We start from the raw sequence: 22,485 nt of genomic DNA, 5'->3' as shown, positions 1-22,485 counted from the left end.
GATAAGATTTAATACCAGTTAGTTTTCCCAGTCGGTACAAGGCAAACTCTCGTCCTCATCTTCTGATTCTGGCGAGGCCTCCTTAATCCTTCTAAGTGCTTCGTGTATGCTGCGTGTCAGTGGATCAGTGTCAGGCAGAAGTGTGAAGGATTCTTTTAAAACATCTTTTTGTACTTTCTTCAATTTTACCCCTTTCCTGATTTGAGCTAATATGTTATTACTCTCGTCCTCGTCAACGAAAGGAGCTAAAGTTCGTTGTTCCACCTTCTTCAGATGAAAACTACCACGTTTTAGGGATGCCAGGACTTCATCCATTGGGGAGCTCACTGCAAAAGAAGACAAAGCTCAAGAAGACTATTCTCTCATGAAACAATTGACATCAAAAGTGGCTAGGAATTCTATGGTTTATTCTGTTACTAAAACTAAGCATGAGGGCCTAAAACGTCTAAAATCTCTAGTCCATTCTCATAATTTACAAGTCAGTGAAGCGGCCAACAAGAGGTTTTATGTAAAAATCTGAAAAAAAAATGTAAATCTTAGCTCCATACCTCTTCTTCTTTGCATGCCCTCTAGAGCGCCAGTTTTCTTCAGTTTTTTTCTGGCACTTAGAAGCTGACTGCTGTCAAACAACTGGGACAAAGGGCCGCTAGAAGGTGTCTGGAGTGCAGTCTCTTCTGACTCCTTCTTTACATGAATAACTCTGACTTCTAAAGGATTTGCTTCTTTCTTCTGAGGTGGAGGTGGTGGTGGCAGCGGCGGTGGTGGTGGGGGACAGGACAGTGGAAGCAATATGGGTTGCACAGCATTATTTTCAAGTGTTTTGTGAGTTAAAGTAGGGAGTGACGTTGCTTCCTGAAGTCCAGAGGTATTTACATCAGGAGGTAATAACTTCTCAAGTTTTAGGTTTTCGAGCTTTTCAACCTCCAAAGGCTGTACAATTTCTGGCGACTCCATGTCGGGTATTCCTTGTGTCTGAATACTGACAGAGAGGGACTGTGGTTCATCAACACTGGGGGTAATTCTTCCTGTTGTCCTTCTTCTACTGTGAGCAAAACGCAGTCTTGTTGATTTCAGGATCACTTGCCCAGGATGTCGCTAAATATAGATAAAAATGACACTTGAAAATACAGTGTGAATTGTAATTCAGACTTAAACCCAAAGTTAAAAATCTCAGGGAGGTGGGGGGTGCAGGAACATAATAAAGAAAGTATACTTACCCATCCACCTCCCCTCCACCCTGTAGCTCCTCCAGCTGCAACATCACTTACCCCGTTGATGGACTGCCCGCTGAGCCTATCAGTGACTGGGGTGGGACACTGGTAACTGGCTGAGCAGGCAATCCCTCAGGCAGGCCATGACATTGCAACCAACTGCTGCCCAAAAATGATATCCGGCGGCTGACAGCAGTATGACAGGGACACGTGGATGGGTATGTATGCTTTATTTATTGTGTTTTATTATGTTCCCGCGCCTCCTTGCCTGCCTGAGATTTTTAACTTTGTTGGGACATCTCCTTTAGAAAAGCTTTCCACAACTGTTTTCTAGGCCATTAATAAAAAACTTTTTGGACATGTCACAAGTCAAACAGCATCCACAGTATAAGATTTAAGTTTCAAGACTTAGAAAGACTTAGTAAAAGCACAAACGGAAAGCAACATTTCGACTGGTGTGGTCTTTTATCAAATATGCTTGATAAAGCCCACACCAGTCAAAATATCACTTCTACTTGAATGTGTAATTAAAGCCTTGAAAACTAATCTACTACTGTGAATGCTGTTGGACTTTGGTCAACTTTTGAGATTTCTGACATTACAGAGTACATCCTCTCCTTCTCCCATTGGAATCTACTCACATTGCGGTGCTGTTGGACATTCCTAACTATAGGTCACAAAGACAGGTCAAAAGTTTTTATTTGTCTGGGTTATTCATTCCACAATCAATTAGAAGAACGAGTTGTGGGGGACACTCGCTGAGGTGCGCCTCTCTCCCTACTCTGCGTCTATTTTAGCAAGACGGTTCCATAGACTAACATTATCTTACCTAGTAACAAATCTTGATAAAACTAAGCATACAAATATGCCATGAGAAGCTCACCTGTTTAAATGTACGTAACCTGTCCAAAGTCTTCTGTCGCTCCTGAGTAACCCAAGTGCTTTTGCGATCTTCTTCATCTTGTTTATCTCGTGTCTGAAGAGAAAACACAATTCGTATAAAAATTATGCTTAAAAAGTAAAAAAATAATAATAACTTTGCTGTGTTTGTGCTATATCCTGAGCATGCCAGAGAAAGAAAATCTTGCATTTTATTAGCGTTTAATAAACGTAAAACAATGAACCTAAAAATCTGGATCTTGTGCCACACTTGTACAAAGTTGTACAAGCTAACTTTCCAAGATGGAGGAGGATATGAAAACTATTGTTAATTAACCAACATTTTCCTAATCCTAATCGTATTTTAAGTTTAAATAATTTTTCAGGCCAGTTGAATGTGGTGCATACTTTACATAATTTCTTGGTTATTACTAGTAAACACAACCATCACAGCAGGTACTTTACTGTCATGTAAAAATACTATACAAGAGCCAAGATTAAGACACAAAATATCCAGAACACTTTAGAAACCTTAACAAACCAAAGTGCTTCCTTCAAATCAGATGTTTTTTGAGATTGTACAAATGTAATAAATGAAACCAAAGCCTGTACATTTCATATATTCAACCTTTTTATCATCTTCTAATAAATACAGAAAATCTAATCATCAGCAAAAGTACACATAACCCACAACCGCATTTGTTCATGTGCTACTTCAAATATATAAGAACAACATGGTTTATTTCCACCATGCCTGGACAACCAAAAGCTAAGCTTTGTCTATCCAGGCATTAGGAACTATAGTTTTGTAGCTGCAGGAGGGACATGAGTTTGACCCTCCTGAACTATGACAACATTTCTGAGTAATAAACAGGTCAATAAACAGGATTATAAACTCACTATATGTGTGGCATGGTGAATTCTATACTGCTCATCGGTCTGAAGACGTTGCTGCATCTTTTCACTGTTCTTAGCTACGCAAATCTCCTAAAAATCATCGGACAATACGTTAGTACAGCAAAGAAAATGGATGGAAGTTCACATACTGGAAGCCATATTTATTTATTTATTAAGTATACCTTGAACAGATTTTTTGGAAATTCTTTTGCTCTGGACAAGTAACCTAATACTTTTTGTGCATGACCACCCTTTATTTACAACAGGAAAGTACAGAGAAGGGCATATACCTTTTTGTTTCTGAGGTAGGCTTTTTTAGCTGAAATTCGGCCTCGCTTTGCCTCTAGCTGCCGAACTTTAAGCTGAAGTTTATGCAACTCTTCCCTCTGTAAATGTATGGATGACGCCATGTCCTCTGTCTCTAGCATTGCCTCCATACTTTCATAGGTGTCATAATAAACCACTTCATCTCTTTTCTCTGGTGGTAAAAAAGAATTATGAAAACATCAGCAGAAATAACATGATTCAAGCAACACCTGTGTATGGTCCATGGCCTAGGAAGTGGCACCAACAGATAAGGGGAAGAGCTTCTGATAATGATTTTATCAAATGACCACACAGCCAAGCTGCGCACCAGGGGTCTCTGACCTGTGGCTCTTCTTCCAATTGCTGGAGACCACCGCAATACACACATCTGCCTCACTATAAAGGGCCTTTTATATGGGCTGACTATCAGCCAAGCGCATTGCAAGAAAAGCTCCTGCGCCCGATAATCGGCTTGTGCAAAAGTGACAGTGATCAGCTGAGGACAGGCAAAACGCCCGATCCTTGACTGATCTATCTGTTTAAAGCAGGCTTCAAATTCATAGTCATTGGCCCCACATCTTCCTGTGTAAATGGGACGTGAGCCAGATGACAGTAAAGGGAGACTGACAGCACATCTAATAAAGTGGCTGTACAGCCCTGCTTATGACATGACTAGCAGTGGTCCTACCTCAGGCATCTCCACCAATTCTGAGAATGATGAAGCTGCAGCACTGCATCCCCTTTTAATGGAACCCCTGACCCCTTAGCTGTGCCCAAAGAATGGTACTACAATATGCTCCAATCACTTTCATTCTCAGAATAGGTTGGGGGATCCAGAGCTCGGGGAGACCTGTGACCCCTTAGCTGTACACAAAGGACGGTACTACAATATGCTCCAATACTTTCATTCTCAGAATAAGTGGGGGATCCAGAGCTCGGGGAGACCTGTGACCCCTTAGCTGTACACAAAGGACGGTACTACAATATGCTCCAATACTTTCATTCTCAGAATAAGTGGGGGATCCAGAGCTCAGGGAGAAGTCAATCTATCTGTGGTGTATACAATAGATAAGCATTTTTCTCATACTATGACAAGAAGGCCGCACCTGAGATCTGCCGCTTGATGCTCTCCAGCTGGGCTGTCAGCAGCAGCTCCTCACACTTTAGGATCTCAAACTGTACTTCATAGAGCTGAAGCTGGTGGTCATAATAATCCGCTTCCAATTGGTCTAATACGGCTATTGCTTCTGTTCCACCATGTAAACTCTGCATCTAAATGGTGGGGAAAAAACACATGCGATTAGCTCACAGGAGTGTAAAGAATAGATCCTTACCTAATAAGGGGATCATGGCTCCATTAGCCTGTTTGTCTTGTAAGCTTCCCCGGCTTTTAAATTAAAATAAACAAGTAACAGACTGGAATAAGAAAGGCTAAAAGCTCTAGCTGTGGTGATTGTATGAAGGCATGGAGAATGATGCCAACACTTCAGTGCCCACATCTAAGCAGCGTACACAGCAATGAGAACTCTGCACTGTATCGTAAACCCCATCATGTACATTTAAGTCTGGAAAAACAAAACAGCAACTTTTCTCTTTTAATAGGCAGAGGTGGCTCTTAAACCTATGACAGTCGGATAGAAAAGTATTGTACATTAAATACATTTAGGAAAACTGCATGCCTTAAGTGAGGCACCCCATTCATGGTTTTTTGGACGAATATCCTCTCTGAGACCAATGGGGTGTTCCCTTACTATTGATAAAACACATCCCTTATAATGAAATATTATAAAAGGTAGAAGCATTCCGTCAATGGTTCATAATTAGGGATGAGCGTGCTCAAGTCCGATCATTCAGCATTTGTATACCGATGGCTGAAGAGATTTCTTGAGTTATGCCCAACTCTATTCATAATATAATATATTATAAAATATCAAGCCTTTAGTCTGGGAGATTTAGTAAAACCAGGCTGAATGGGTGCAGTAGTATCTAACTTCAGACCATTTACATTTCAAGCCTTAAAGAAAAGCAGAAACGCTGCAGAGAATATGACGGATTGAAGTGAAGCTCGGAAAGCAGTACAACATGATCTGATACTGAACAGAAACTCACGTGGCCTCTTAGGACAAGGAACACAATAATAATATAAAGTTAGGGAGCCCGAGAACACAAGCTTATGCCAAGGGACTGAACGGGAATAAACCTCAGTATTATAAACTGCTCTGAAGATTATTACCAGAGCAAAGGACACATTTATGGCGCATTGGAGAGTTAGATGATATTTTAGCATTTCCCTTATTTACTGTTTGTAGAAGCCATGGAGGGATACCTTTGTATATGGGACTAATCAATATTAGGGTGTTACACGTGCAAAGAAATAACTTGTACAATAACAACTTGCAAATTGAAATATTTAAAGGGAACCAATCACGTTAAAAATAGCTATTCAGCTCAGGAAGTGTGCTTATAAATAATCCAGCACACTTCCCATACATATCCTTATATCCCCCATCCCTGCAAATGAGAATTTATAATCTTAATCTTATAGATTGGCGCACTGTATGGTAATCCCCCCCAAGTAGTCATCTTGGCGGTGGGCAGGTAGTCACGGTCCCCTGTGCGGTTCGGCAATGTAATCACGCCCCTCTGGACGCGATTTAAACTCCAGTGAAGCTGTGACATCCTCCAGAGGCGTGCTGTAGCGTCTGGCAGCGCGCCAGCTTTCTCATCACGATGCCCACATCACAGAATGGGACTTGCTGTACTGCGCATTTGCAGAATGATGAGAATGGCGGCGTGCCGCCGGACGCTACAGCATGCATCCGGAGGATGTCACAGCTTCACTGGAGTTTGAATCGCCCCTTACGCCCAGAGGGGCATGATAACATTGCTGGGGGTAATTACCATACAGCGCGCCAATCTATAAAAGTAAGATTATACGTTTTTGTTTGCAGGGATGGGGGGTTAAAGGGATATGTATAGAAAGTGTGCTGAATGATTTATCAGCACACTTACTGAGCTGAATAGTCATTTTATACGTCATTAGTTCCTCTTAACATATGCCCTAACAATGTTGAACAAGTACAGTTGCTAAGGGACATATGGAGCGGGCTTCCCTATTCTCAGCGAGCCCTGTGGGCCAACGTCAATTCGCATGAGCATAATACAGGTGCATTAAAGCCGCAAAGCCAGACCCAATTGCAATGACCAAAACGTACAGCATTACATAAGAACAACATGTGATGGTGCTATATAAATAAGAGAATTATAATTATTATTACCTCCTCCTTTAGTGCATGCTTCTTTTGTTCAAGACAGATTTCTTTTGCTCTCATCAATTGCAAAGTCTCTTTAGAAACCCCATACTGAAGCTTTTCCATGCGCTCCACTGCTGCCGTCCACGACGCCTTACCAAACTTTTTCTGATCTGCTCGCATCCGATCAAAGACGGCTTCATATACAAAAAATATGTTTAGAGAAAGGACACCAATAAACCATCAAAGCTACAAATAAATCTCAAGTGAACTAAAGCAACCATGAAGACACACTGTGACTTGTATAAAATGCACTTATTGCAGTCCTATGCTATAACATGGTATGGTAATGGTAACATACTAGTAACACTATGCCAAACTCAGAAGAAGGGCTGACCTTTAAAATATATACCAACCCACCGACTAAACAGGAGCCATAGTATATAGCTAAGTATAAACATGACTAAAACTAGATGGTGCAAGTTTTCCGTATGTTGCAGAAAAGACAGACCTATAGTTTGGGTGCTGAGCGTCGTTGGGAAGAAGCCCTATCAGTTCCTCAACTAGGCCTTATGGACATCCTAGAGTCAGCATACAAAGACACCCTCATTCTGGTGGAATTGACCCACCCTTGTATTTACAGCCATTCCTATACCTGGCTGGCCATGGCTCGCAGCTGATCATTGTGACGGCTGTGTCAACTCTAAAACAACCATAGTTTTTTACTGGAAGTTTAAAGAAATAAATTTATAGAATCTCCATTGCTGTAGACGTATAAAAAAAATTGTAATTGTATAAAAATAAAATTGCACACTTCATTGTTGGGACTGTAACTGAGGAGCACTGGTTATACTGGTACCATACAGAGTGCAGCGCATTGTAGGTTTATCGTATACATAATGCATCAAGGAAAAGTTATATAGGAGCGTCACATCTTTATACACCTATTGCTGTCTGGTATAATGTCATGATGGCATTAAGCGGTTTGCTTAATGTATTCAACACCATTTGTCATATAGCTAGAAAGTTCATTATGTGTTTGTAAGTGACAACAATTGCACATCCCAGTATACCAACTACTCAACTAATAAACGCTGTGCTATAACATGAGATTTATTTAGTTTTTTCCCTTATAATTATTTTTTTTTAATTCTTCAAGTTTAATTACAAGAACAATTCTCCTCCTAGTTTATGATGTTGTATACTATGGTTCATTGGTTTATGGACAATAGTTATTTTTACTTTTTCAGGTATCATAATAAGATATAATAAAAAGGAAATGGACAGGTTCAGAGCCACACATATGTGACCCAGTTACTTTCACAGCAGTTGGTGATTTACCATAACTACCCATCATGCATCTGTTACCTGATTGTCTATGACATGTTTGCTCAATAACGCCGCTGTACTAAAAAATTGTTATTTGTGCAACTCCCTATCATATTTCCTAAAGTTTGTGATGGAGGGGTTTTAGGGAATTACATTACAGACCCAGAACACATCGAGGCAAAGACAAGAAATACATCCAATCACCTTTCTGAGCTTTTGCTGTGATTTCAAAGTATTTTACAGTTAAATCCTGAATGGATAAGACGGCCATGTGAGCTTTCTTCTGCCAGTCCGCATCCTCCTTCTTCAGGCTCTCAATCCGTCTGGGTCCTAGGTAATCATTTTCTATAGAGATCTGCAAAGAAAAGAAAAATGTCATCATTTTGGTGCACAAAAATGCACTAACAATTTCAGTATATTATACCTTTATATACAGTAAACCTGTGTATTGTTCCCCATTAACAACTGATCAAGCATGAGAGCTTTCACTGCAGAAAATCCATTTATAGATTCAAAGCATGTATAGGTACAATGCAGGCTCGGGCATAGACTTCTATAGAAAGCTGTGAGAGTGCTAGATCTGAACTACTTTCAGTCTATGTATGTATAATATATAAAGACATGCACATAAATATTCCTCCAATAGCAATCTCACCTGATCTCACCACACACACACACACACACACACACACACATTTTTCTTCTATTTTACTGTTTTTTATTTTTATTTTTAACTAACCCAAATACTAATAAACCTTTTGTATAAAGATATTTAACTAAGGGCCGTATTACAAGGCCCAATTTGCTATGTAAGCAAGTGTAGGTCTGCTAGTTCAGCACTTGCTTACTGAGTCTATTACACAGCCCGATGATCGTGCAACAATGGCTGCACTGACATCATTAGCAATGTCCGTACAGCTCTTGCAGCGTATATAAAAAATAAGAAAGTTTTACTTACCTCTTAACGCTCCTCGGTGTCATTCTGACCCCTCTCCACTCACCGCAGCCGCCGCTGGCATGTCTGAAGTGATAGGGTGCTCAGCCAATCACTGGTCGAGACAGGATAGCGAGGTGGCCAGTGACTGGCTCAGTGGCCTGTCACTGCAGAGCCTGGGTAGAAAGTGTCAGCAGCGGCTGTGGTGAGCAGGGAACAGACAAGAGAACACTGGAGGAGCCTAGAGAGGTAAGTATAACAGTAATATTATTTTCTATACTCTTTCATCACACCTCCTATTACACAATGCATGACCAGCAGCTGAAAGATAATGATCAGCTCCTTGGCTGATTGTTCTCTAACTTCTCTTTATTACACGGGGAGATATCTGCCAGAACAAATCCATTACTTGTGTGGATCAAATCCATTACTTGCCTTTCCCGTCCACAAAATTACAGACATGTGAATGCAGCCTTACACAGAGCTACAGTTTGGGGTTTTCTTTATTTTTTTATTTTTTACACTATAAATAAAAAAAACTGTGAAACCTCTTTGGGGCAACCACCCAGACTTGTATTAACCCCTTCACGTCAGCCATCTGTATATATACGTTCCTATTGCACATGCCCCGTGCAGTAGGAATGTACATATACGTTCCTGACTGACAGGGGCTTTGTGATGAGAACGGGATCGCTGCAGGGACAGCGATCCCGCTCTCATCTGTGTACAGCACCGGAGATAATGAGCATCAGCTGCGATTCCGCAGCTGACCCCCATTAACCCCTTAGTGACCGCCGAAATGGCGGTCACTAATGGGCCGGTGCCGCCGCTGTATTTCATCTCAGTCACCCTCCCCTACCCCATATACTCACCTGCTCCTGGAGCTCCTTCCTCTTCCGTGTCCTGGCTGGTTATGAAGTGCGCATGCGCTCCACAACCAGCCAAGCTCTGAAAATTTAAAGTGACAGAGACCAATTTGGTCTCTGTCACTGAACTATGATTACTGTGATAGACATTACAGGGGCGCTGCAAACGCACCTGGTGGTCAGAAACTTCTTCAGAAAAATCTGCAGAGAAAATGCTAATTGGCGCTCCTTCCCTTCTGAGCCCGGCTGTGTGCCCATACAGTGGTTTATGCCCACATATGGGGTACCGTTCTACTCAGGAGAACCTGCGTTACAGATTTTGGGGTGAATTTTCCCTCCTGTTCCTTGTGAAATTGAGAAATTTCAAACTAAAGGAACATATTATTGGAAAAATTCGAGTTTTTCATTTTTACTGTCTACTTTTGAATACTTTCCTCTAATACCTGTGGGGTCAAAATGCTTACCACACACCAAGATGAATTCTTTGAGGGGTGCACTTTCCAAAATGGGGTGACTTATGGCGAGATTTTACTCCGCTGGCACTACAGGGGCTCTGCAAACCCACCTGGCGCTCAGAAACTTCTTCAGCAAAATCTGCATTGAAAAAGCTAATTGGCGCTCCTTCCCTTCTGAGCCCGGCTGTGTGCCCATACAGTGGTTTATACCGACATATGAGGTACCTTTTTACTCAGGAGAACCTGCGTTACAAATTTTGGGGTACTTTTTTTCTCTTGTTCCTCGTGAAATTGAGAAATTTCAAACTAAAGGAACATATTATTGGAAAAAATTAGAGTTTTTCATTTTTACTGTGGAATTTTGAATACTTTCCTCTAACACCTGTGGGGTCAAATTGCTCATCCTACTCGAAGATGAATTCTTTGAGGGGTGTACTTTCCAAAATGGGGTGACTTATGGGGCTTTTTCTCTCTGCTGACACTACAGGAGCACTGCAAATGCACCTGGCGCTCGGAAACTTCTTCAGCAAAATCTGCAATGGAAAAGCTAATTGGCGCTCCTTCCCTTCTGAGCCCCGCTGTGTGCCCATGCAGTGGTTTACGCCCACATATGGGGTACCGAAGTACTCAAGAGAACCCGTGTTACAAATTTTGGGGTGCTTTTTCTCTCATGTTCCTTTTGAAAATGAGAAACTTTAATCTAAACGTATATATTATTGGAAAATTTTAATTTTTCATTTTTTTACGGCCTAATGGTGAATACTTTCCTCCAGCCCCTGTAGGGTTAAAATGCTCATTATACCCCTAGATTAATTCTTTAAGGTGTCTAGTTTCCAAAATGGGGTCACTTATGGGGGTTTCCAGTATACAAACCTCCTAAATCAACTTAAAATAAGAACTGGTCCCTAAAAAAATCAGTTTTGGAAACTTTCACGAAAATGTGGTAATTTGCTGATAAATTTCTAAGCCCCGTAACACCCTAAAAAGTAAAATATGTTTATGAAATGAAGCCAGAATAAAGAGGACATATCGGTAATGTGACTTAGTAACTAATTTATGTAATACAACTTTCTTTTTTTAGAAGCAGAGAATTTCAAAGTTCATAAAATGCAAATTTTTTCAATTTTTCATGATATTTTGATGTTTTTCACAAAAAACACACAAAGTAGTGACCAAATTTTGCCACTAATATAAAGTGCCATATGTGACGAAAAAACAATCTCAGAATCGCTAGCATACGTTAAAGCATCACTGAGCTATAAGCGCATAAAGTGAGACAGGTCAGATTTTGAAAAATGAGCCTGGTCTTTTAAGGTGCAAATAGGCTTGGTCTTGAAGGGGTTAAAAAGCAGTCCTCTATGGGGTCAATACCTGGCCTGGATAAGGGGGTGGCTTTCTCAAAAAGGTGTTTTTTTTTTGTGTGACATCAATGTACATCTAAAAGGAGACTGTAACAACAAATATAAATGATTTTACAGTAATATCAACACCTGTTAACACAAGACATCTCTGTACAGTCTCTGGATATTTATTGTTATTAACATAATGGACGGCACTATACAGTGTAACTTATTCCATCTGTTGCTGCTATCAGTTAACAATTCATCTGTAGAGCCATTATTGATTTGTGAGTTAAAATGTGAGTTTTTACCCCCCTTTTTTTAGGCCAAGTACAGCGCACACACTATTATAAAGCTTATAGTGACAAACCTGACTGTATGGAACCTGTCACTGCCCTAGTTTATAAAGGTTTTCTAGGTAAAACATACTGATGACCTATATATAATGCACATTAAGTTTCTTCATATTTACACTTTATGTCCAAAATACTGCTTTTAAAAAAGGGACCACACACTAAAGGCAGTGAGAACAGCAGCTCTGAAGGATATACAAGTGTAGTGGGAGATCCACAGACGACCCGTGTACTTCCGCTCTCTGGCAGACGTTAGCAGCTGTGTTTACATGGATAACAAATTTGCAAATCTAATCTATCTTTAACCTCACACATTTGCATGAAGATGAATGCACTTACCGTAGACCTAGGAACACAAATCTACATCAGGCTGAACTCTTTTACCCACAATTACTCAGTCAGGACAATCATAAAACAAGAGTCTTAGTCTGCAGGACATCATGAAATCATAGAGCCACATGAGAGACATCAGAGAGGAAGAAAAATCCAACATGAAATTACAGATCTATAAATGAAATGCTTCATGTGGTGGAAACAAAGGGCTGAAGAGTGAAATGAATAGCTTGTGTTACATTAATGCTTATGGAGGGAGGAGGGGAAGCGGCTGCCAGTAACCTCCAGCAATGTTTATCTATGGAACTCTTTGAGGGTGTCTGGCAGAGCTCCAAATATACTTTGTCACAATCATCAACATCACACCACTAGCATCAAGATCAATGGATATGTGCTTCCATAGAATGTCCCCTACCACAAGGCTGAAGAAGGCAAGTGTTATCATAGGGATCACAAGAGAACAGCCCCACACTGTTGTTACATAGCACCTATGAAGGGCCACCTTTACATTATCTCATATATAATGGCACCCTCGCCAGACCTGCTAGTGACTCAGCTTCAGCAACCATATGCAGGAAGTCCCCCTGTATGGGAAAATACGTCACACTGACAATATTAGCTACAGCTCAATGGAGGCTGCCTGACGCTGAGCACTGCTCCGGTCACAAGGTCAGTCTGGTCTGGCAGCTCTGCAGGTTTTCCACTATGCATACTTGGTTTAGGCTGGGTTCTCATCTATTGTAAACATGTATCTGTGTTTTTGGATCGGTCCACAATTTACAGACATCATGGAAGCTAAATGTATATACAATGGGATTGTGTTTTGTTAACAAGAAGAAACTGTTGCAGACAGTGCTTTTATGTCTGGAACCCTATAACCAAAGCACAAAACCCCTCAAACTTGTCTTAGGAAGGAGACTAAAACAGGCACAGGCAGAGTTACCAGGAATAGTCAAGTCAATCATTTTCATTAGAAGGTTTTTCCATCATATTGATGGCCCATGGTCAGCGTCAGCTACTTGGCAGAGCAGCGGTACCTGCACTACACAGGAATCATCACTCCATGCAGGCAGCTCTATGTCTAGTGCCTCTGCTCCTACTGAAGGGACCATCAGCTGGGCTGCAGACAACCATACATTGTATAGACCCATCTGCTTCTGGCTGTGTATTACTATGTTATTATAAATAAGTTCAAGGGAGGCCTGGATGCTTTTCTTGAAAAATATAATACTACAAGTTATGGGCATGATCCAAGTTATAATACGTTGATCCAGGGATTATTCTGGTTGCCATTGGAGTCAGGAAAGTATTTTCTCCCTGTGATGGGGCAATGGTCATCTGCCTCATAGGGGGGGGGGGGGTTTGCCTTCCCCTGGATTAACACAGTAGGGTTTCCCTAGGTTGAACCTGATGGATTCTTGTCTTCTTTCAACCTTATTAACTATGTTACTTTGTAATGTGGGTGCAGCGGTGCTGACACCCGATCAGACACTCCTCTCTGCCATCACTGCTGAACTCATCAATCTGGGTTGTGAGAAACCTGCCTCAATCTTTATAATGTTCTGTGAAGAGGAAGGTGGTTTCCACCAGTGTGATATGTGATAAACATTTCCTTATTTATTTATTTTTTATTTGCTACCAATTTACATACAGTCTGCACCCCTTCCTAAACAGGATAAAACAATGCATACTGTGCACAATAGATCCTATACTCATCTTCACCATTTGAAAAGTACACCATTCCTTCCAAGAAAGAATAATGCTACTGTCACTGTCCTCCATGATGATGTTGTTAGCTGTCACATATTCAGGGAGGTTCTGTCACTTACCTTTAGTACATGTCCCTGTACGCCCCTGTCTGATGTATATACATGTCTGAACTGCCTGATAACACTAGATGACTGAATGGGAATACAAGGCCCAGCACAGAGGAGGGAGACGCTGCTGCTCACAGAACTGGATGCTTCAACTTGTAGGTTATCTCAGTAACAGACAGATGTGCCTTGTGGACAGGTGCAGGTTCCCATACTTCTGTCTATATCCTTAGATGCCGTCATCACTGTTTACCAGGGCATCTAGGGGTTATAAGGGCTGGAATTGGAGATTTACCTGAGCTGTCAATCACAGCACTAGGATTTAACTATATTTAGAATCTATTCTTGCACTGCGTCCAATACAAAGCACAAATACCTGGCATGGACAGAAACAGTGGTGAGAACTGTAGTAAAATCTGTAACCCTAACATATGCCCTAATGAAAAAATATGTGGGGGACTTAAAAAGAAAGCACATGGCTTAGGAGGTGGACAAGTGTCGTAGCACTAGTTTTGCAGCTGCTGTAGGCTGCACAGAGTTCAATGGAGAGATGGAAGGCCCTTTAAATCCCTTTAAGTAACAAATTAAAGGTCTGAGTGCACTGTACATGATATATCTACTGCAAAGAGGTTTCCTTCTGATATGTGTAATTCTAGAATGACACAGTTATTTGTCTGCTTTCTTCTCCAAAGATGTAAAAGAATTTTAATTGAATATGCCATTCTGAAATCAGGCCCACGTTGTCAAGTCACATCGACAGGAAATGAGACATCAAAGGCTAGAACTACCTGACACAACTAGGCCGATCAGAGCAAGGCCCATATTTCTTATATAATGAGATTACAATGTGTATCTTAAGGGAAAAGGCAAAAAGACGTTCTCATAGTGAAGAAGTAAACAAATCATTCTTCTCTGAGTCATGTTCAGAAATAGAGAGATGAACGCTACCATATACAACTGAGTAAGATACCTTAATGGAGGTTTCTGTCACATCTGAAGTCTACATAGAGCTGTATATTCTTTACACCAGGATGATAGACGCCCCAACTGTTTGACCTTTTACTCTGCTACCTGGAAAATAATCCCAAAATGCCTCAAAAGCTGCCATACCATGAAAATATTTATGACCTTCAGCCATAATTACCTACTATTGTAGGTGCAAAGTCAAACCTGCAAGGTGTGACTACAAGCTGAACAACAAGATTTCTGTTATTTAAGCGCCATCAACTTCATGTTTCAGTGCTGCACCAACCGTGATGTGACGAAGATGTAAGAAAACCTGCCTTACGGATGCTTCCCTACTGTAATTTGTGGTGAGCAAATGTCAGTAATAAACTGCGAGTGTATAGCTGAACAATACCCGATGTAGGCAAATCACCTAGAACGGCACCTGTCACACCATGAGGGACCTCCAAGTCAGGGGAGTAAGTCTGACAAAAAGGTATCAGGCACTGATCACATACGGATTTGGCCACTTGGCTTTAAACGGGCACTGTCATAAAAATAATTAAAAAAAAAAAAAAAAAAAAAAAAAACTTCACAGGGACACGTCAAAAGTTTTGGTTGAGATAATCCACTAGCGGATATATCCAGTCCTATGGGAGTCTCAATGCTGAGACCTTCATGGATCAAGAGAAAAGGCAGAGAGCAGCTTCCCTACTGTCATCCATCTCTGTCCAGGCTGCCCCATAGATTTATAATGGATCTGCCTGGACATAGAACGCTGCAGCCCCCATTGAGCAGAAAAACAAGTCAGAAGGCAGCGGGAAGTGCATTCATGGGTGTATCTACAGCTACAGCAGCTGCTATGAGGCCCAGCAGTTTTGGGGGCCCGCTCACTGTACTGAGTTGAGTAACACGTTGGTGGCTTTCTGCAATCTAGCGATACTATGTTGGTTTTCCGATATTGTTATGCCATCATTCATATGTATGGTGCAACTTCCATTTCCTAACACTATAACATTCTGTTATGGGGCCCTTTAAATTCTGAATAGGCTATAGTGCTCAGACCCCCACTAATTTACTTATTTTATTTATGATAAAAAAAAACAACAAAAAAAAAACAGATAACCTGTAATATAATAGTGGGACCAGACTCCCAGGTCCACTCCGCGACCCTGAGAAGGACGTACTCTTCTTTCTCTTTACACTGCACACAGATATGGGTGCACAGACACATTCGTTAGCTTCAAGCTTAAAGGGCTTATCCAGTGCTACAAAAACATGGCCACTTTCTTTCAGAGACAACACAACTCTTGTCTCTAGTTCAGGTGCGGTTTGCAATTAACCTCTTAAGGACATAGGACGTATGCGTACGTCATATGTCCTCACTTGCACTTCAAAGCGGGGCCGCGCGGCGGCCCCGCTTTGAAGTACCGCGATCCCGGGTGCCGCGAGTAGCCCGGGACCGCTGCTATTAGCGGGCACGGTCTGATCGCCGTGCCCGCTAATTAGCTAATCGGAGGCAGCTGTCAAAGTTGACAGCTGCCTCCGATTACCGGAGGCAACGTTTCCCTGGTGTCTAGCGGGGGAGATCGCTCCTCCGGGACCTTGTCCCAGAGGAGCGATCTCCGTTACTGATGCCGGCCGGGGACGCGTCCAAGATGGCGCCGTCCTCGGCTCGGCACTCGTTCGTTTTCGGCTGCAGCAGCCGAAAGCAAACGAGTGCCGATCTCATGGATCTCTGCAGCATATCTATGCTGCAGAGATCTCAATGAGAGATCCAAGTGTATATACTAGAAGTCCCCCAGGGGGGCTTCTAGTATATGTGTAAAAAAAAAAAAAAAAAAGTGTTGTTAATAGTAAAAAGCCCCCTCCCCGAATAAAAGTCTGAATCACCCCCCTTTTCCCAGGTTTTAAATAAAAGTAAACAAATAAATAAATAAATAAACATGTTTGCTATCGCCGCGTGCGTAATCGCCCAAACTATTAATTAATCACATTCCTGATCTCGTACGGTAAACGGCGTCAGCGCAAAAAAATCCCAAAGTGCAAAATTGCGCATTTTTGGTCGCATCAAATCCAGAAAAAATGTAATATAAAGCGATCAAAAAGTCGTATATGCGCAATCAAGGTACCGATAGAAAGATCACATCATGGCGCAAAAAATGACACCTCGCACAGCCCCATAGACCAAAGGATAAAAGCGCTATAAGCCTGGGAATGGAGCGATTTTAAGGAACGTATATTGGTTAACAACGGTTTGAATTTTTTACAGGCCATCAGATACAATATAAGTTATACATGTTATATATCGTTTTAATCGTAACGACTTGAGGAACATGCATAACAAGTCAGTTTTACCACAGGGCGAATGGCGTAAAAACACATTTCCCCCAAATAAAAGAAATGCATTTTTTTTTTCAATTTCACCACACTTTGAATTTTTTTCTGGTTTCGCAGTGTACTTTATGCAAAAATTCAGCCTGTAATTGCAAAGTACAATTAGTGAAGCAAAAAATAAGGGGTCATGTGGGTTTCTAGGTGGAAAAATGCAAGTGCTATGACCTTTTAAACACAAGGAGGAAAAACCGAAAACGTAAAAACGAAAATGGGCCATGTCCTTAAAGGGTTAAAGGGGTTATCCAGCGCTACAAAAACATGGCCACTTTTCCCCCAACTGTTGTCTGCAGTTTAGGTGCGGTTTGCAATTAAGCTCCATTTACTTCAATGGAACTGAATTTCAAAACCTGCACCCAAACTGGAGACAACAGTAGGGGGGAAGTGGCCATGTTTTTGTAGCGCTGGATAACCCCTTTAAGCTGCACTCACCTCAATGGAACTGAGCAGCAAAACCCCACCCAAGCTGGAGACAAGAGTGGGACTGTCTCTGGAAGAAAGTGGCCATGTTTTTGTGGCACTGGGTTATCCAGCGCTACAAAAACATGGCCACTTTCCCCCTACTGTTGTCTCCAGTTTGGGTGGGGTTTTGAAACTCAGTTCCATTGAAGTAAATGGAGCTTAATTGCAAACCACACCTGAACTGGAGACAGCAGTAGGTTGCAAAGTGGCCATGTTTTTGTAGCGCTGGACAACCCCTTTAAATCCTGAAATTACATGAACAGTGGCAGCAATGGATAGAAGCCACTATCTTTTTATAACTAACAAAGTGTCCATTTATGAATCTATAGGGATAGAAAATCTGAAAAAGGAATACCTTGATCTGCTGCCTCCGTAACATGGCCAGCTCCCTCATGTCTCGGAAGGGCTGTAACAAGTACTGATAAAATTCTGTAGTGGCTTCTACAACAGCATTGTACGCTTCATCCTCCATCTGATACAACTCCAGGAGATCAACCATGTTTTCTGTGGCTTTATGTTTTTCCAACAACTACAAGGAAATAAATATATATTTTTAGGGCAGAGAAATAATAATCCCATAATAAACATTTCTGTTTTTAAGGCTACAGGTTTCTACCACATTTAAAGTACTAGATAAGCATCCTATTCATACACATGTATGAATGTCAAACCCGTAGCCCTCCCACTGTTGTAAAAGTACAATTCCCATCATGCCCGGACAGCTAAAGCTTTGGCTGTGCAGTGTCCAGGCCTGATAGGAATTGTAGTTCTGCAACAGCTGAAGGGCTGCAAGTTTTAATGACAAAGTGTTCAAGTTCTGTAAAGCCTGGTGCACTCGGCTTTGCTATGTACAGATGGCGAGATTACTGTAAGGCCTCATGCACATGGCTGCATAACGGTTCTGTCCTGTACATATGGATGGATCAATGGGCTCATAACAGACCTCCTCACAGCACATTACATCTAGGGAAGAATAATTCTATTATACAGCACATATGGCAGCGCACAGGGCTTACAGTCCTCTAGTATGGAGCGCTGCTACTGTCTCACACATACAGCTCTGCAGTCTGTCCCATCACTGACAACTGGTCATCTAATGAATCTACATCCTACCAAACACAATGTTATAGAATACCATGGACAAATCATCGGCCCTTAAATATATGACCACTCTCTGTAAGACAAGACTTTTCAGCCTATACTCAAAGACCTCAGAAAAATATGTAGAGACGATACAGATAGGACTGGTCAGTCAGTGACAAGTGTACCATGGTGTCTACTGAAGTCTAAGAACTTTTCTGACCAAATCTGGTGCTGTTTTGAATCTGCGCCGTACTTTTCAATATATATCATGTCTGAGAACAAAGCATTAAAAAGTGGTTGAACTAAAAGCAAAGCAAGCAGGTCATGTTTATGAGAGGATTTTACAGGCTTTTACTATTGATTATCTAACTGAAAGGGCAGGTCTATGAGGACTCATAAACACGACCACATTATGTACAGAGCTATAACAGAGCACCCATAGAGGAGCAGGGGGCCTTTCTGTAGTCCCGCAAGCTTCTGAGGGTTCCTGTTCACTTGGATTTAGTATAAATCTGACATGCAGTGTTGTAGCATTCTTCTCTTGAAGCATTGCCTCTATACAAAACAGTGCCTGGCTGATGTGTCACCCGGCGGAGAATGGTACAGAGGCACACAGCACTGCATGACTCTACCATGTGCATGGTACCTACAGACATACCAGATAGGGGGGGGTGTCATCTCCATAACCAGTGTTCCCTTGCTTCTTTCAATTGTAAGCACACACTACAAACTGGGATTACAGATTTCCACAGTGGATTTTATAGGACATGCTGCAATGTTTCTTTTTTCTCTACTGCATGTTAAAAATATTCCTTGGCTTGCATTGCACCTTGTTATAGAAAATATGCCACACATTAACAAGGCTTAAAGGGGTTGTTAAAAGTGTATCTTCTAACCGAATTGTTGCCATGTCACAAATTCTGATCAGCGGCATTCACGTGCTAAAATTAAATGGATATTCCGCTCAAACTAAATTTTTTATATGTTGTTGCCCTTGGGGAGAACATAAGAATCCTATTCTTACCTTTCTGTGCTTCCCCAGTGTCCATTGACGCATCTTTGGGTCCTGGATGATTGATCCCACCACCACTTTAAAGATGGACTTGTCTCGGCAGTGACAGCCCGCTTAGCCAATCACTGACTGAAGCAGGACATCACTACGGCCAGTGATTGGCTGAGCAGGAGAAAGAAGCATTCAGTGGTGGGCCTGAAGGCACTGCAGGGGGATCCCAGGGGAGCATGGTGAGGTAAGAATAGGATGTTTATTATGTTCTATATAAAGGCAGCAACATATATAAAATTTTAAAGGGCAGAGTACCCCTTTAAGAAGTCAAAGCAAACAGTATATGGACTTCCAGGAAATCTCACAGACCCGCACTGTGAATTACTATACCGCTGTGTGAATTTCAGCAATATACACAGCAGCTCATCTATACATATATTACTATGCTGGGACTGAGCTGCAGTACCTGCTGGAACTTTCAAGGCCTCTTCCTTCTGCCCACGGGTGGGGTGCCAAACGCTGGACTTTGATGGCACATCCTAGGCATAGGTTATCAATGTAAATGACTAGAACACCTATCCTATCTCCGAAGGCCATCAGACCATGAGATATGTGACATGGCAGCAGTAGCCATTTTTGGTTTTTGATTCCGTGCCAGTAATGTCACCGTCATCAAAACAAATGGAAATAATTGACATTGGTTCTTGTGTCCCTTTAAGTGCATTTATATATTTACGGAAAACATCTATTGCTGGCTGCTGATCAAGTCTATTATGGAGGAAAAATCTGAGCAGAGCTGTGTGGGAAAAGTAGTTGTAACAGACAAGAGTTCAGCAGGCCCCTTACAGCAGCGCTGCCCAATTTTCGGCTCTCCAGCTCTTATAATACTACATTTCCCTGCATGGCAAGACATCTCAGTGATGTAGTTTTGCAACAGCTGTAAAGAGACATGTTGGGGAACGCTGCTGATCAAGTAATGTGAATAAGCACCATATAAACCTAGAGGACATGGCATGAGCTAAGCCTGTGATCTCAGTGCAATCCTCCATGATAAACGTGCCACTGATATGAACTGAGCGAGCTGCCAACACAACATGCAAATAGCCAACAATTCTGGCAGGCTCATTGCAGCGTGTAGTAATTGGTTACAGTGCCCGCTCTGTTCTGAGGGCACCGCATTAGCCGCACACACTAGATGAGGGACACAAAGCACTGGCTGAAGTATGAGAAGCTGCGAGCTCACAGGAACACTGCCGGAGCTACACAATAACTTCCCTCCAGCTATTTTCTATCATGAACTTTGGATCTTTCAGAAGAGCGGTAAACAGTGTGACCTATTCTAGTGACAGTGGGAAAAATGCCCATGTTATACCCAAACAAGGGGGGGCTCGGGGTCCTACACTGCAGCTCTGATGGCACAGAACCTCTATTGTTTACTAAGGGTTTCAGCACAGGATCTGCTTTTAGGCTTTAGGCTGCGGACTAGACGATACACTATGACAGGCTGTACTACTGAGACCCTCGCAGATTTCTTTTCTTGGAAATATCACAGAGGATTCTTAATGATTTATTGAAGAGACAAAAAGGGATCACAGAATGAAAGCGGAGCCCAGGGAGGAGGATCAATATGGAGACACTAGACGTCACTGTGCTGTCCATATACCAGCTACTCTCTAAGGCTCCGGTTACATCACATGTCACTTCCACGCATGGAGGCATATGGAGTTCATAGCACATTATGTAATAAGGTAGAATGAAGTGTCATGGCTGAACAGATGGTTTTCTATACATTTCGCTATTACGTCTACAGAGAAATAAACAGCCTGGCCCCGAGTCTTATGACCCAAATTAGTGTCTAATGGAATCTAAAAGTGAAGTAAACAATGATGTAACCCCGGGGAGGATGGGAAAACAGTCCAACTCCTTATATGTTTTCCATTATTACAGCAACCATACACATCAGGTCTGTCAGCTGACTATTCAGACCCTCCCCCTGGTGGTAATCAGTAGGGATAAGCCGCCACTAGAGGTGTCTGGCAGCAGCTTCTTCCTCAGTACTTGTGTGGTTATATTAAAGGGGTTATCCAGAGCTACAAAAACATGGCCACTTTCTTTCAGAGACAACATGGCTCTTGTCTCCAGCTCAGGTGCGGTTTGCAATTAAAGGGGTTATCCAGCGCTACAAAAACTTGGCCACTTTCCCCCTACTGTTGTCTCCAGTTTGGGTGGGGTTTTGAAACTCAGTTCCATTGAAGTAAATGCAGCTTAATTTGCCTCTATATGCGGGAGACGGCCGGGGGGGCCCCTATACGCGGGAGACGGCCGGGGGGGCCCCTATACGCGGGAGACGGCCGGGGGGGCCCCTATACGCGGGAGACGGCCGGGGGGCTCCCTATACGCGGGAGACGGCCGGGGGGGCCTCTATACGCGGGAGACGGCCGGGGGGGCCTCTATACGCGGGAGACGGCCGGGGGGGCCTCTATACGCGGGAGACGGCCGGGGGGGCCTCTATACGCGGGAGACGGCCGGGGGGGCCTCTATACGCGGGAGACGGCCGGGGGGGGCCTCTATACGCGGGAGACGGCCGGGGGGGCCTCTATACGCAAGAGACGGCCGGGGGGGCCTCTATA

At 42.4% G+C, this 22,485-nt stretch overlaps 1 protein-coding gene across 1 annotated transcript in view; it reads right to left on the bottom strand.

The window, feature by feature from the left end:
- Positions 1-22,485, bottom strand: part of JMY (junction mediating and regulatory protein, p53 cofactor) — a 28,594-nt gene that overhangs the window by 3,215 nt on the left and 2,894 nt on the right. The window contains exons 2-10 of the mRNA XM_069963034.1: positions 18,125-18,298; positions 8,078-8,228; positions 6,572-6,741; positions 4,400-4,565; positions 3,278-3,465; positions 2,991-3,077; positions 2,095-2,187; positions 549-1,095; positions 16-326 (exon numbers count right to left, since the gene is read on the bottom strand). Coding sequence (XP_069819135.1) covers positions 19-326; positions 549-1,095; positions 2,095-2,187; positions 2,991-3,077; positions 3,278-3,465; positions 4,400-4,565; positions 6,572-6,741; positions 8,078-8,228; positions 18,125-18,298 — 1,884 coding nt within the window. The 3' untranslated portion in view covers positions 16-18. The remainder of the gene's footprint in view (positions 1-15; positions 327-548; positions 1,096-2,094; positions 2,188-2,990; positions 3,078-3,277; positions 3,466-4,399; positions 4,566-6,571; positions 6,742-8,077; positions 8,229-18,124; positions 18,299-22,485) is intronic.

The sequence above is a fragment of the Dendropsophus ebraccatus genome, chromosome 3 (genome assembly GCF_027789765.1).
Source record: "Dendropsophus ebraccatus isolate aDenEbr1 chromosome 3, aDenEbr1.pat, whole genome shotgun sequence".
Classification (NCBI taxonomy): Eukaryota; Metazoa; Chordata; class Amphibia; order Anura; family Hylidae; genus Dendropsophus; species Dendropsophus ebraccatus.
Note: the sequence above shows the minus strand (reverse complement) of the source record. Positions and strands in the feature narration are given on the sequence as shown.